This window comes from Trichoderma harzianum (assembly GCF_003025095.1).
Source record: "Trichoderma harzianum CBS 226.95 unplaced genomic scaffold M431scaffold_19, whole genome shotgun sequence".
Lineage (NCBI taxonomy): Eukaryota > Fungi > Ascomycota > Sordariomycetes > Hypocreales > Hypocreaceae > Trichoderma > Trichoderma harzianum.
Genome location: NW_020209267.1, coordinates 15030 through 28519, shown reverse-complemented (window position 1 = coordinate 28519; position 13490 = coordinate 15030). Strand labels below are relative to the sequence as shown.

Below are 13490 nucleotides of genomic sequence, written 5' to 3'. Positions count from 1 at the left end.
TGCTTCTGACCCCTTTCCCTGAGATCGTTGAAGATGCACTTTGCTAACCGTATATACCAGATCCAGCCGACAGGACAGACTCCCACTTCAACCGCCAATTTGCAACAGGGCGTAACCAATCCGACTTTTGACCTCGGAGGCCTTGGTATTGTACCAGGGATGAATCAGGTTGGCCTTGAGAACCATTTGCAGCTGCATGGGGCAAACCAGACTACTCCTCCAACGAGCGTTTTGCAGACACCTGGACCGGGCCAGCCTTTTGCTCTGCCCGGCTATCAGAATCAGAATCCAATCAACAACAACACAATGAACTTTTTGCCATCTTTTGGACCGATTCAGAGTCCGAGCCCGGCGAATCTTTTGCAGCCGTTGGGGATGAACCAGACTCTCAACAACACCGACTTCTTGCAGTCATCTGGGATGAATCAGACCCCTGCCCAGATGAACTTTCTGCAACCGTCAGGAATGAATCAGACCTTTACCCAGGCTGACCCGGCGCAGCTGTATGGGATGAATTGGGATACAACCTCGATGGGATGCCAGCAGCAATTTGGAATGAATCCAAATCTTGGTCCAATGGGACCTCAACAACTTCAGATGAATTCGAACTATGTTCCTGCGGGGATCCTAACTGGACTTTCCGATAATTCCACCGCGTTTGCCAGTGCGCCGTCTGGTATCAACTTCTTTCCCACTCCACCGTCTACCGCTTCTGTGTCTCCGACGCAGTTCAATGTCAATCAGCTTATGAGCACTAGCATGGAGGGAACCACGAACCAGTGGATGAATACAAACGTGGCCCTCAATCAGCAAATCCATCTTCCTGTTGCCAACGGGCTTCACAATTCACCTATCGGTAGTGGCATGAGCATGAACACAGGCATGATGCCTTCTTCAGAGACACTTCTTCCTGTTCAAAACGGGCTTCCTGTTCAAAAAGGGCTTCCGAGTTTCACAAACATGGGCATGAACACGCATCTTCAACACCTTCGTGCTTTCTCTGGCTTTCAAAACACGTCTACTGGAAATGGCATGAACACGAATGTGAACTTCCTTCAGCAAACACGTGGTGCTGCCATCACGGGTCCTCAAACCCCATCTGTTGGAAATGGCATCCCACAACAGTCACAGGTGCAACTTCCTAGAGCTGCTTCTATCCAACAAGCTTTGCACCGGGCCGCGACAACAAAGAAGCAGGTTTTGGGTCCTCACCATTCAGGACCAACTCGAATCGTCAAGAAGACGCTCAATAGCAATACCGCGTCTAGCTTGGGTAATAGTCTCAACAGATATGATCTTATTCGCAGCATTACGCCTATGATGACAACCGCGGCTCCTCCCATCACGCCCGAGCTTAGGGCCACTATGGAGGCTGCTCTCGCCAACGGCACCAAGGCTGCTGCTCGGACTGCTACTCCGAAGTCGTCCAATGGTTCACAGAACAATCCTCAAAAAACTCAACAGCCAGCTGAGCAGAAAGGCAAACGGAAAGCTGAGCCAAGTCAACATGCAACTCCACGGGCAGTCCGACGTTCAACTCAACAAGTACCTCAGACACCAACCGAGATGCCGCTTCAGCAGCCAGCTCAACAAACGGCCCAGAAGGCAGTTGGAAAACCGGTTCAACAAGCAACTCGAAAGCCAAGTCAACAGCAGGCGCAGAAATCGCTTCAAAAGCCTGTAATTCCACCATCGGTTCAAGAGCCCGCTGGGGTCACGGCTCGAGAGCCAGTTCAGCAGCAGACTGGCCGACAACAAGTCGGAGAGAAAATTAAACAACAATACCAACGGATGGTTCAGCAGCATGAGCGGCTAGTTCAAGAATCAGCCCTCCAGCAGCCAGTCCAGCAGCCAGTCCTGCAACAGGAGCAACCAATTCGAGAATCAATCGAACAGCCGACTCAGCAGACCGGAATCTAGGGGACCCCCCCTGCTATCGCTTCAGATGATCTGCTCATTCTTCTCTCCGACAAACACTGGGAATTCTGGCACCGATTAAACGTTTTCCAGCTCCGCGAGCTCGTAACGCTCACTGGTGCCGACGTACACATACGTGAAGCCTGGAAGCGACGTTTGCTTTCTCGCATGGTTTCTAACGATCGTGTTCGCGTCTACGAGCTTGGTGGCTTTCTGTATGAAGTTCACATAGACCCTCGCGGTGGTTTCATGGCGAGAGCCATTGATGTGAGACAGTATGCCGGATTGCTGGACCTTGTTCGCCCCAAGTGCTGCAGTTCCCTGGATTATGCCCAGGCTCTGGCTGCGGCCAAGGCTCGGGCTGGGGGCAAGCAGTCTGAGTTTGACGATCTGGAGAAGGCTTCGGCTATGTCTGATGATGAGATTCGAAAGCTTGGTGGGATCGACTGGTGGGTTATTGCGCTCCTGGTGAAGGAACGGAATGAATTGGTCAAGGGTCTCATGGTCTGGAGCAAGGCAGAGGGCGAGGATGAGGCAAAGAAGTAAGGTAGATTAGAGAGATAGTTTAGATTCCCATGGATAGAAGCATGAGTAATGCTATCAATACAAGTAGCTAGTTGATCTCTTATCTACTGTCTCACAGTATGGGTGCAGTTACCATCTCCACGCTTTTCTTAAGCAATATTGGCCACGACTGGTTCTGGCATCTTGAGCTTCGGGCAACAGTGGATTGAGTCGGGGATATAATCAATGTACATGTGTATTGTCTGTTGCTATCCTTTACATCCGAAATTTCTCTATGATCTTGTGATTGTCGATTTTCATGGATTACATTCAATGTTCTCAATGTCACTTTCCCAAGGCAACTCACGAGCAATCCATGTGAAGAGCTAGACATACATACACGAGCTGTCACATTTCATCAACCCCCCTCGAGAACATCTACAACGACAATCATCTTTCTCTCCCCGCAGATAAGACAAGATTCGGCCATTTTCCGGTTCCATATCGTCTCCACTACATCACATACATCCATGGATAGCAATAACATCACCAGCGTCTGTACAGAGTATCAAAAAGGACCAATGCATGAATGGAACCAGTTCTGGCTCCAATCCTCGCCCACCGTTTGACGTTACGGGCGGTGGATCGCGCGTGGAGACGCCTGAAGGGAACAACGTCACAGCGCGTCCTGGGGCTGCCAGCGTGCGATTTAGCGGTAGCTTTTAGTGGGCCCTGCTGGATGGAAATGCCTCGCTCAACTTTTTGGCTGGCTTGACTGAGGTTACATAATTCTGATGGCTGCCACCAATCCCGCACTTCGGATTTTTTTCTAAATCATCTACAATTTCTTCAAGTAGGATATTGATCCCGTTATAATTCTTCCATTGTTCGATACAACCACTCGATTCTTTTCTTATATCTGCTCATAGTAGCAAAGCAAACACACAACCAAAAAAGAAAGCAAGCATGGGCGCCTCGTCGTCAAAAGCAGCAGCTCGCGGAGCAGCTCGCAAATATCCCACCAGAGCTACCGGAGCTGTGCCTCAAGCTACCACCACGAGGGCCAGACCTCAGCAGCCTGCGTCTCCCGGCGATGGATCAAAAGACGATGGTGAGAAGATCAATTCTACCAATGCTTGAGTATTATAACCATCCGGCTAACCGAGTTACCAGCTGTTCGCGCCGACGCCACAGATCCCGATTTCGCCCCCGCCGACTTCTCTCGACGCCTTCACCAGATGGGCATCGTGCAACCAAATCCCACACTCTCAAACTCGTCAACTGCGAAACCAAATCTCTCCCCCGAGTCATTGGACGTACCGCCAGGACCGCTATTCCCACCGGCCAAGCGAAACACCACGCTGTCAGTGCTCGAAGCACGGCGCCGCCTGGAGCAAATAGCTGCTGAAGACCTCGAGAACATGGGCCGTGACGAAGGCCGACGCCGCCAGGCTGACATGAGGACCATCGTTGACGCAGTCCAACTACTGAATAATGGATGGCCCATTGCAGATGTCGAGAAAAGGCTGAGGCTCAGCCCCGGATTATTGGGCAAACTTGGACCTTCCGGTGTTTTGACACACATTCCCGCAAATTAAAGATGCGCCAAGTCGACATTGCGATTGAGTTATTGAATTTTCTACCTATTCCCAACTCCAAACACGCATAAAGCAATTATGTATAAAAGAAACCTAGATATTACAGGAGATGCTCCTCTATCCCTCTCGATACGCTCGCCAGGTTACGCCATAGTCAAATGGTCAACCGATTTTATCTGCAATGATGCTTCGACGATATCAACGGATGATGATGGAAATTGATTTGGATGATTACCAGGCGGCGTGTCCACCGTCAATGCGAAGGTCGCTGCCCGTCATGAAGCTGCTGGCGTCGCTGAGGAGGAAGACGGCAGCACCGCGGTACTCCTTGGGAACGCTGAATCGCTGAAGCATGTTCTCCTTGGGCCACTGCTCTTTTCGCTCGGGATAGTCGTCAAACAGGTTCAGCAGCATCTGAGTCAGGATGTAGCCGGGAGAGAGGGTATTGACACGGATGCCGTATTGGCCCCACTCGGCAGCCAAGCTTCGGGCCAGCTGGATAACACCGGCCTTGGAGGCATTGTATGCTCTATACGACGGATTGGTCAGATTGGTCAGATTTCCGAAGCACCAATGTTGGAAATCGGGAATCGGGGGACTTACGGGGCAAACATGCCGCGGTTGGCAATGGTGCCGCTCATGCTAGCGATCATGCAGATGCTTCCGGGCTGCTTCAGCCGAACCATCTGGCGCGCGGCAGCTTGGGCCGTCATGAAGGCGCCCGAGACGTTGATGCTCATCATTCGGTCGACTTCATCAGGGGGATAATCGAGAGCCGGAGTCTCGTAGTTGATTCCGGCAGCGACAAGGCAGCCATCCAGGCGACCTCTCTCATCTGCAATACCCTCAAAGATTTTGTTCAGCTCCGGCACGTTGCGAATATCGAGCTCATGATAGCTCAGGCTGGAGTTGAGCTCCTCCTTGGCACGCTTGGCAACGCGGGCGAACTCGGAATCGGGATCCGAAGTTGGATCGGGCAGTCTATCAATGCAATGGACTGAGATGGGCATCTTGTTTAGCACAATGCATTGTGGATTGAGGAGTCAAATGCAGCTTACCAACGGCACCTGCTTCAAGCAGCGCCTCGGCCTGGACAAGGCCCAATCCTCTTCCACCACCACTAATAACAACGACTTTGTCTTTCATGCTGAACTCGGCCAGCAAGTGAGGCCGAGTGGTGGGCTCCAGAGGAGGAGACTGGAGGACAGGCGAAGAATGCATTTTTCGACGAGCAGCGGTAACTAACAAGGCGCTACTACGGTTAGAGGCTGAGATGGCGAGGTGCTGTCTGGCGAGCTGCCTGAGAGCGGGAGCAAAGCGAGACATTACTTTATGGGTGGCAGCGACAAGAATTGAAAACAAGGCTTGTATGCTCAATGGATGCTGAGTTGATACTCAATGGCTTTGGATTTTGACTATGTGAAGCTAAGGAGCCAGACAAGCTTGTTGAGATGAGATGGAATGGAGGGAAACATGAAAGAGGACGCGGATGGGAATTGGGTTTTAAGCTCTACAAGGAGACGGGCACAGCTCAATGCAGCCGGACCAGCTGCGGGGAAGGCTTTGTGGCGTGAGGGGGAATGGAGGTGACACTACGCCGAACTCACGATCAATAACGCACATACAACATCACGACGACGGAAGAGTTGTGTGTGGCAAGCCGCAGGTCATCACGAGGGCATCAAAGCAAATTGAGGACGAGGTGGGGAGGGGAGTGTACAATTGGCTTGGGGAGTGGTGGTAGCAAGAGAACGGATGGGACCCGAGTACAACACAACCAATACTCCAAGAAAAGACGAATTAAGAGGTTGAAAGGAGCTTGAGAGGAGCTTGAGAGCTTGGGCCGGGGAGGACCTCCGGCTCCGGAAAGGGGGGTGGCAGAGGAGAAGGGAAGCGAAGGCGTTGAATGGGAGGGCGCCATGGCAAGTCTCGTGGACAAGATTCAAATTGAAAGCCCCCCAATTTGTTCCCAGGCTGGGAAATGCGAAGCTGACATGATTGGAATTCACCCGGCAGAGGCATCTTTTTTTTTTTTTGGAGAAGCAAGTTGCAGTCTGTTGCGGGCAGGTTGAGCTTGCGAGTGCCACCACGAGCTTCGGATTACCAGCGACGGTTAGCCGGCTTTTTGAAAGGGTGGCGGCCCTGGCGCTTTTCCCGGGGTCGATTTGTGGAGGAGCTAGCCACTAACCTTCGCCCGAAAACGCCCCCGGAGACGCCACTTAAGATCCCCCACAGAGAGAGAGAGGAGCAGACCGAACGAGGTAGCCGATGCATCTACTATCCGTAATAGCTAAGGGGGATGCAGGCACTTTCTCCGTAGTGTGTGTGGTGTTTTTGGTTTTGCGGCAGTCGTTTACTGAAGGGCGATTGGGAATGAATGAACGAATATGGGAAAGTCTGGATAGGTATGGAGGTAGATAGGCAGCAAGTATACTCGATCTGGGAGCGCATCCTCTCATTTTGATGTCAAATACGACAGTCCCATGACCTTGGAATAGGGTAAAGCTTGGCATGATTGGGCTTCCATTGATGGCAACGATCGTCTATGGGTCATATGCAGGACCTGATTGTATTGTTGCCATTCAATCGAGATCAGATTCTCTGAATTGGATGAACTGGCATTTCAAACCTATCGTACCTAAACAGATGAAGCTTCGATTCCTATGATCCATTGAGATACCCTAAGCAGCCTAGTCAATGGGCACAATTGAAGCATCGAGATATTGCTACGGACAGTGTTACACCACATACCCCGAAACTCAAGAAGAAACAGGCATGTCCATGGTCACATTACCTGACTCCATGTAGGTATGTTCAGTGCAGACTCCAAGGGGGGAGGGAGTGTTCATACAAACACGCACTCTTTTCCAGCTCCCAGAAAGCAATATCCCGTCGGCAGCACACACACCAAGACTACAGTGCTCCGTAATCGGTAGCCTATCTACCCATAACAAGCGAGCATGTACGGGGAGGATTATCAAGCCAAGCTTCCTGCAAGCTTCAACACGAGCTGCACGACCCTTGAACCGTAAACAGTGGATCGCGGTTCGGCAAGGCAGCTGTATTTCTCCGTTCTAGAACCGGATCTTCGGAGTTGGGAAACTCGCAGGGGGCCTAAATAAAGAAGCAATTTCACAGTGAGGAACAAGAGAGGATGCATTGGGCTGTGTAAAAAGTAAGAGGGAGAGGCTAGATGAGATGGCGCTTGATGGAGCCGCCGCTGACTGGGTTACCCGAATAGGAAATTTTCAGGGTCCACGATGGTGTCTTTGGTGTGGGAGGAGGAGGAACGAGTGGAAGCATAGCGAAAGACTTTTCGTATGCAGGGAGATGGTCTAGAACCGCAGTAATTGAACAATATTTTGTATTCTTTAATTTCAACAATTGACTCATGCAATGGCCTGTGGTTTCTGATTTTGCAAGGTGGTCGCTTTGTAGAACGGCAGATGCAAGAGGCTGAGATGGAGCAAGTGGCGCCGACAGCTTTGAACAGGCTCGGGTGGACGACTTAGGCTAGCCTGGATTACATAACCTTTCGCCTCGAAAAAAATGGTGGATTGCTTTTGGTGCTGAGTTCGATGCAATTCGAATTGCTCTTTGTTCTCTCTTCTTATTCTGCAGGTTTTTCTCTTTGACCAAGAGATGAGTTGACCAGATCATTCGCAAGCCACTGAAGGAAAACCATGCCAAGCCTGCAAAAGTCACGAAGGAGCTCAGTGAAGTCAAAGTCCCATGCTTAATTCGAATCGAGCAGTGATTTTCGGCGCTTGCATCCCTGTTCAACACTTCCTTCAGCGCTTTCCCCCGCATCGAGATGTGCTGATCCCCGGTACTTGATTTGCTCTCAATAGTTAACAGTTGCGTTCGTCCACATCATTGCAATCGTGTTTTGTTCCTTGGCTGCATCATAGATGTATGCGTGGAAAGGTTGGCTTGCAGTTTATTTTCCGTAGATCTAACTGGATGAAAAATTTGGACCTGGTCTGACGCACGCAGCCGCCGGTTAAAAGGGTAATGTGTGCATATTGACTGACACACCCAAAACACAACCTGCGATGCTTCAAAACCTCGCCTCCTACAGCGTCAAAAAACAGCAAAAAAAGAAGATTAAACATACAACAGCCGGTGTTCGCTGATGGTCACCCACTCAACTACTAATCTGCCTCTCATTGGCTTGACTCTGGGGGAGCAGACGGGACCCCGTATTTTCCAATGGATATGGTCGTATGTGCTTGATCTTAGGGGTAATGGGCCTCAAATTGCCATGGAAGGCATCTACAAAAAAACGCAAAAAACATACAACAGCCGGTGTTCGCTAATGGTCACCCACTTAACTACTAATCTGCCGGTTAGAGGCTTGTCTATGGGGGAGCAGACGGGACCCCGAATTCTCCTCTACCTATGGTCGTATGTGCTAGTGATTGAGGCGATTCAGTCTATATGCAAAAGATTCGCACAAATAATACTCGATTTCTTTTCCGCTAGATGAATTTCTAATATCCTTATATATAAGTAAATAATAAGTATCAGGTTAGATTATAATACTCCCGAAACATTTTGCCGCATCATCCTTACTTTATACTCTGTTGTCCCTTTTAATTCACTAAGACAAGAAACTCACCTAACTTATATTTATAAATCAAGTATATCTTTGTCGATTTGTGTAATGCGGGTAGCAAGCGCGAGATTATGGAGGTACTGAATTGACGACCAGATGAGTTAAATACACATTATAATTGTAAGGTATCTAATCTTATGATAAAACACAAAGGATTATCAATAAAGAAACGATTAAAGGACCTCTTCACTCTCATCATCGGGGTAGCGCGTCCCTTCACCATGACGGTAGATTAATTATCCAAACTCATCAAGTCATCCTCCTTCACGACCAGCAATTAAGTGGTTCATACTCGGTGACCAAAACTTTTCCAGAGCCACCAACCGCTGCCTGCCAAGCAAGTCCCTGCCAAGATGTAGTACAGCCAGATGGTGAGAGAGCGTTTTACCATGTTCAGAAATATTTGTTCAGCGTTTTCGGCATCATTAGCTTTGGGGAACGGTTCGTTTGGGATAGGGCAGTCGAGAATCTTGCATAATGGCGCCCATCCGTCCTCCAGTCGTACAATATGAAGTCGATCCTTGGGGACACTGTCAATTACTGACTGCATATGGCGTTCCATTGATTCTAAGTCGTTGTCAGTATACATTTCTTGTGTTCGAAAGAAAGCCAATGTTGCAGTGTTACCGGGATTTGGGATCTCGCCAGAGGTTGGATTGTAGGACTCTCGTTCCCTATAGTACGTTAGTACTCTCAATACCTATATCTGTGAATACTTAGAACTCAGTCATACATCGCAGCCATGCCGTTGATAACGCCTATGCTCCATCTCCAACCGGGAACCGGCCAGAATAGCATGGATAAAAATTTGGTCTGTGCATTACTCGCGACGGCCCCCATACTCCTCCACCAGGTTTTTGGATCTCTCTTTACATAAATCACCTGCGCATCGGGATACAGCTCGCATAATTCAGGCACGAAACTGAAAAAGGGAATGTCGCTTGTAACAACAAACCCCTCTGTAAGCTCTTTCAACAGTTGTAGCACGCGGGGTTTATCGTGTCGATACTTGTAGAGCTCGTAACATTTCCTGTTATACTCGTCTTCACGAGCTAGCCCATGAGATCCTCCATGGAGACCTTGGCCGTTGAGTAGCTTCTCACAAGCAAGGACGAGTGTGGTTGTGCCCGTTCGAGGATAGCCGGCGCCAATGACCTTGACTCTCTGGCTACGATCGACTGGCTTTGAACCATTGGCGCCCATTTTCAATGGCTCAGAAAATCAGAGCCTTGGAAGACTTGCAGTTAAATATAAAGGCTATAATGATAATCAAGATGTGAGGGTCAATATGCTATGACACTTGGATCGCAGTTATATATAAGTATGAAGAGCAGTGGTAATTGACCACGATTGTGCGCTCTTGCCTACTCTTTAAGTCAATGGAGCAGCACACCCCGCTTATGAGGCCCCCTAGGGGTAGATAGAAAACAGCAGTGCCATTCCCATACCAGTGTATTCATTTTACCGCAAGTCCGCTTAAACGTACAATCAACTTCCCGCTATGATCTGACTGTATCAAGAAACACTATGAGTGACAAGGAATCGGGCCATCGGCAACGCTTAACGACGAAGGGGTAAAATTTAGCGCCTTTTGTAAGAACTAGAAGTAGCGGAAAATCGACAAGCAGGTAAGCTTCCGATTTGTAGGTGCCTAAATGCCCAAAGAGGCATTTGCACAGAAAGAAAGAACCTATCACAAGAGTAGGTGAGGAACGCAATCCGTTTTGCTGACTGATGATTTCTTTAATAGCCATTATAAAGAAGCCTCCATGACGTAAATCTCAAGACTCCCCCTATTTGCACCGTAACGAATTCCCATTTGAACCGTAGTGCCCCATGCCACAAGCTACGTAGCGCGGGCGTTGGCTAGCCGCCAAAAACGAAATCATGTGGCTCCCAACTTTGGAGTCTTGGGATGCCAAAAACAGAACACATGTAACACCAAAGAAGCTCTTGACGGGACCCCGAGTTCTCCTCTACCTATGGTCTTATGTGCTAGATTAAGTTTACTCATTGCCTATATGCGAAAGATTCGCACAAGTAATACTCACAAGCAGGCCGAATGATCGCCTTTGGCCTCATTGCCAACCTTTCTTTTTTTTTCTGGTCTTGTGTAATTGATTGGTTTATATGTAGCGACTTATCCATCAAAACACGCCGCCTTCTTCGGTTTTCCGAAATCACATGTATTCAGGGTAGCCTCCAGTTCGAGTAGGCAGAGACACCAATCAGTTCCAGAACTCTTATATGCCTTGAACTCGGGCCTTTCCGCTGACCTTTCAGATGTGGATTCTTCTCTCCATTTTCGGACTTTTTCATGACTCTCCTCAGCGTCATCTCTGTGCTTCACTGTGATACATGTAGATGAGTAATATCCTAGGTAATCCAAATTGAGCAGTTCAGCTTACACGTCAAAGGCATGGTATGAAAGACATGTCCTGGCATGGTATGAGGCTCTGCTGGACATCGAGGGGGATCCATCACAACTTCCTGGAACGGTAATAAGATGGATATTCCTACGTGGCATGCGCGGCGTGGCGGTGACTGGATGACACTGCATTAACCCCTAGCAACAAAGCCATATTAGGTATTTGAACGATACTACATCTACACATTCCCTACTAGCTTAGTACTTGACAGACAGGGGTAGTTTTAAATTATACACAGTGGGTCTAAGTGACTAATTCCGATGTTGAAGATCTTTAACTAGGATGGCTGTGACGACTGAGATGAATAATAAAGTCCGGCGGCTGGATTAGATCTACCGCCACCGCTGCTACTATATTTAGCGTCAGACTGACAAGAGGTTGGTTTGAAGCTCTATCCAAGAGTGACGGAAAGGATTGTCTGAATTTATGTCCTGATGGTTACTTTTTGTACGATGAGAAAAGTCCTTGTTATTACTGAGAGCCGGAAATGGCCTTAGAGGAAAGGAAAGCTTTGATAGAAGGAATAAATGAGCAACTTGAAGGCTTGACGAGGCACCAGTGGGAGCTTATAGGTTGTATGGGGTGTCTACGAATCAAATAAAACCAGACCCGGACAGGAAGTAAATGAGAGAGAAGACTTCCCTGTCCAAAGCTTTTCTTAAAAATCAGCCCTGAGAAACTGAGTGGACAGCTAATCAAGACAGGCTTCACAATACTCATACTTCTAAGCATCCTTGGCCTTCTCTCAGCAGACTCTTCAGTCACTGCCACCTTACCTGTCATTTTAAAGCAGTCAGACTGTCTCTGTAAATCTAATAACAGAGCCCCCCCTGCCTTAGAGATTCCATTCTAAGACGACCTTAATGCACTCGCTATTTCCACTGCTGACCAAGAGCTCATCCGTGCTTAGCAAGCATATTTAGACTCTCATCAGATAGCATTATACTCTTGCTGTCAAAACAGGTGGTATAACCACAGGTTAACTCAAGGCACATACCAGCCCTGCTGAGACAAAGATGCAAAGATCTCCCTCGGAGAGTATTCTTCTGTAGTCAAGATATTGATCTTGATTTTAGAGATGTCCCTGCATTTCTTCCTAAGCTTTCTCAAATAGAAGAGATCCTTATTATGCAAGTCTGCGTGCACATTCAGATCTTTTAACATCTTATGTAACAGTTATTTTTTTGTTACCCGTAAACAGCATGTGTATAAATTCCTTTTGCGGTCTTAGATTTTTTTGCAAACCCCTTACCAGTGTAAGCAGTGAATGAGGGGTTGATAAATTTATCAAGGGTTGATAACCTTAACAAGGGTTAACAACGTCAACAAGGGTTAACAACGTCAACAAGGGTTGACAATGCCAACAACGGTTTTAACCGGGCTTGCCTTGTATGCCAACATGAGGCAAAGAAAGCCAAATAGTATAAATAGGTGTGCTTCTTCGCTTTGTTCTTCAATTGAATACCATCACTACTTAACAGACCTTATCTCATCTCTCTATCGAACCCATCATCTACTACTTATCTATCTCTTGCTCGCTTCTATATCTATAAATATGTTTTTCAAAAGCATTGCTACTCTAGCTATCTTCACCGTGGGCGCTCTCGCCCGTGACTCCCTTCACTTTGTGAACTGTGGAGAGGGCGCAAATGGTAATCCAGCCTCTGATTCGGTCATTGTTGTGCGTATACTCCTTCATCACTAGCCATATCGCCTGTATCAAACGACGGACTCTGACTCTGATATTCGTAGTTCTGCAATGACGACTCTAACTGCCACTTCAACCCTGCCCCAAGCAACTACTGCGTTGTAAGCAGTGACGGCCAACTGACAACCTGGGAGCGATCTGGCGATTGCACCTTTACTACAGGTGTCCGTGTCAACTGGAGTATCAGAACCGATGCTCGAAACCAGCCAGACTTCTCGACTGTCGGGTAAGTAACTCGTTATTGGTCTTGGAGAGACTTTTTACTTACTTAAATCCCATTGCAGAAGCGCTGGTAATGGCAGCCAGGACTTTAGCTGCATGAAGGATAACAGTCCAGTTATGTATGTCGACTCATTTGGTCAGGCATGCAAAAGCATCTATTACTGCTTTGTAAGGCACCCAAAGCTACATAGCATAGAGCACTCAAACTAACAGTGTGCAGTAACTTATAACAGCGACTGTTATAATAACCTGAGTCTCCCCCTGGTAACATGGCCTGTGCATAGCACAAGTTATTTTCTTCTTCTCATAGGGCAAACAGCTGCATAACACAGGTTATGGTTGATTAATATTCCATTCTGTAAATAAGCAACCTTTACAGCGGATTTTTTTTATTAGCCTTTTACCGCCAACTTCATCTTTCACTAGCAGCTAGCTTTTATTTTATTGTATCTCAATGCCCATCTATTTACCAATCTATCATGTCTTCTCCCACA

At 48.0% G+C, this 13490-nt stretch overlaps 5 protein-coding genes across 5 annotated transcripts; 3 read left to right on the top strand and 2 right to left on the bottom strand.

The window, feature by feature from the left end:
* Positions 1-3387: 3387 nt before the first annotated feature.
* M431DRAFT_98110 (hypothetical protein) lies at positions 3388-4019 on the top strand (the record flags this gene model as incomplete). Its single annotated transcript, XM_024924999.1, has 2 exons — positions 3388-3532; positions 3595-4019. 2 exons carry the CDS (start codon positions 3388-3390, stop codon positions 4017-4019), a joined length of 570 nt encoding a protein of 189 aa, XP_024768886.1.
* Positions 4020-4250: 231 nt separating this feature from the next.
* On the bottom strand, positions 4251-5240 carry M431DRAFT_97807 (hypothetical protein; the record flags this gene model as incomplete). The annotated part of the gene is made up of 3 exons (XM_024924964.1): positions 4251-4548; positions 4623-5016; positions 5078-5240. The coding sequence occupies 3 exons, from the start codon at positions 5238-5240 to the stop codon at positions 4251-4253; spliced, it is 855 nt and encodes a 284-aa protein (XP_024768885.1).
* A 3043-nt stretch (positions 5241-8283) lies between these two features.
* On the top strand, positions 8284-8508 carry M431DRAFT_97792 (hypothetical protein; the record flags this gene model as incomplete). The annotated part of the gene is made up of 1 exon (XM_024924962.1): positions 8284-8508. The coding sequence occupies one exon, from the start codon at positions 8284-8286 to the stop codon at positions 8506-8508; it is 225 nt and encodes a 74-aa protein (XP_024768884.1).
* A 201-nt stretch (positions 8509-8709) lies between these two features.
* On the bottom strand, positions 8710-9935 carry M431DRAFT_543237 (hypothetical protein). The gene is made up of 2 exons (XM_024921147.1): positions 9394-9935; positions 8710-9277 (listed from the first exon to the last, which is right to left on the bottom strand). The coding sequence occupies exons 1-2, from the start codon at positions 9838-9840 to the stop codon at positions 8924-8926; spliced, it is 801 nt and encodes a 266-aa protein (XP_024768883.1). The 5' UTR covers positions 9841-9935; the 3' UTR covers positions 8710-8923.
* Positions 9936-12621: 2686 nt separating this feature from the next.
* Positions 12622-13206, top strand: M431DRAFT_98114 (hypothetical protein; the record flags this gene model as incomplete). The annotated part of the gene is made up of 3 exons (XM_024925000.1): positions 12622-12747; positions 12819-13000; positions 13059-13206. The coding sequence occupies 3 exons, from the start codon at positions 12622-12624 to the stop codon at positions 13204-13206; spliced, it is 456 nt and encodes a 151-aa protein (XP_024768882.1).
* Between the last annotated feature and the right edge of the window lie 284 nt (positions 13207-13490).

Excerpts from the sequence above, each read along its gene's own strand:
- M431DRAFT_543237 (XM_024921147.1), bottom strand. The coding sequence starts at position 9,840 with ATGGGCGCCAATGGTTCAAAGCCAGTCGATCGTAGCCAGAGAGTCAAG. Across the intron at positions 9,278-9,393 it reads GTTGGAGATGGAGCATAGGC|ATCCCAAATCCCGGTAACAC; the intron begins GTTATCAACGGC and ends ACCTCTGGCGAG.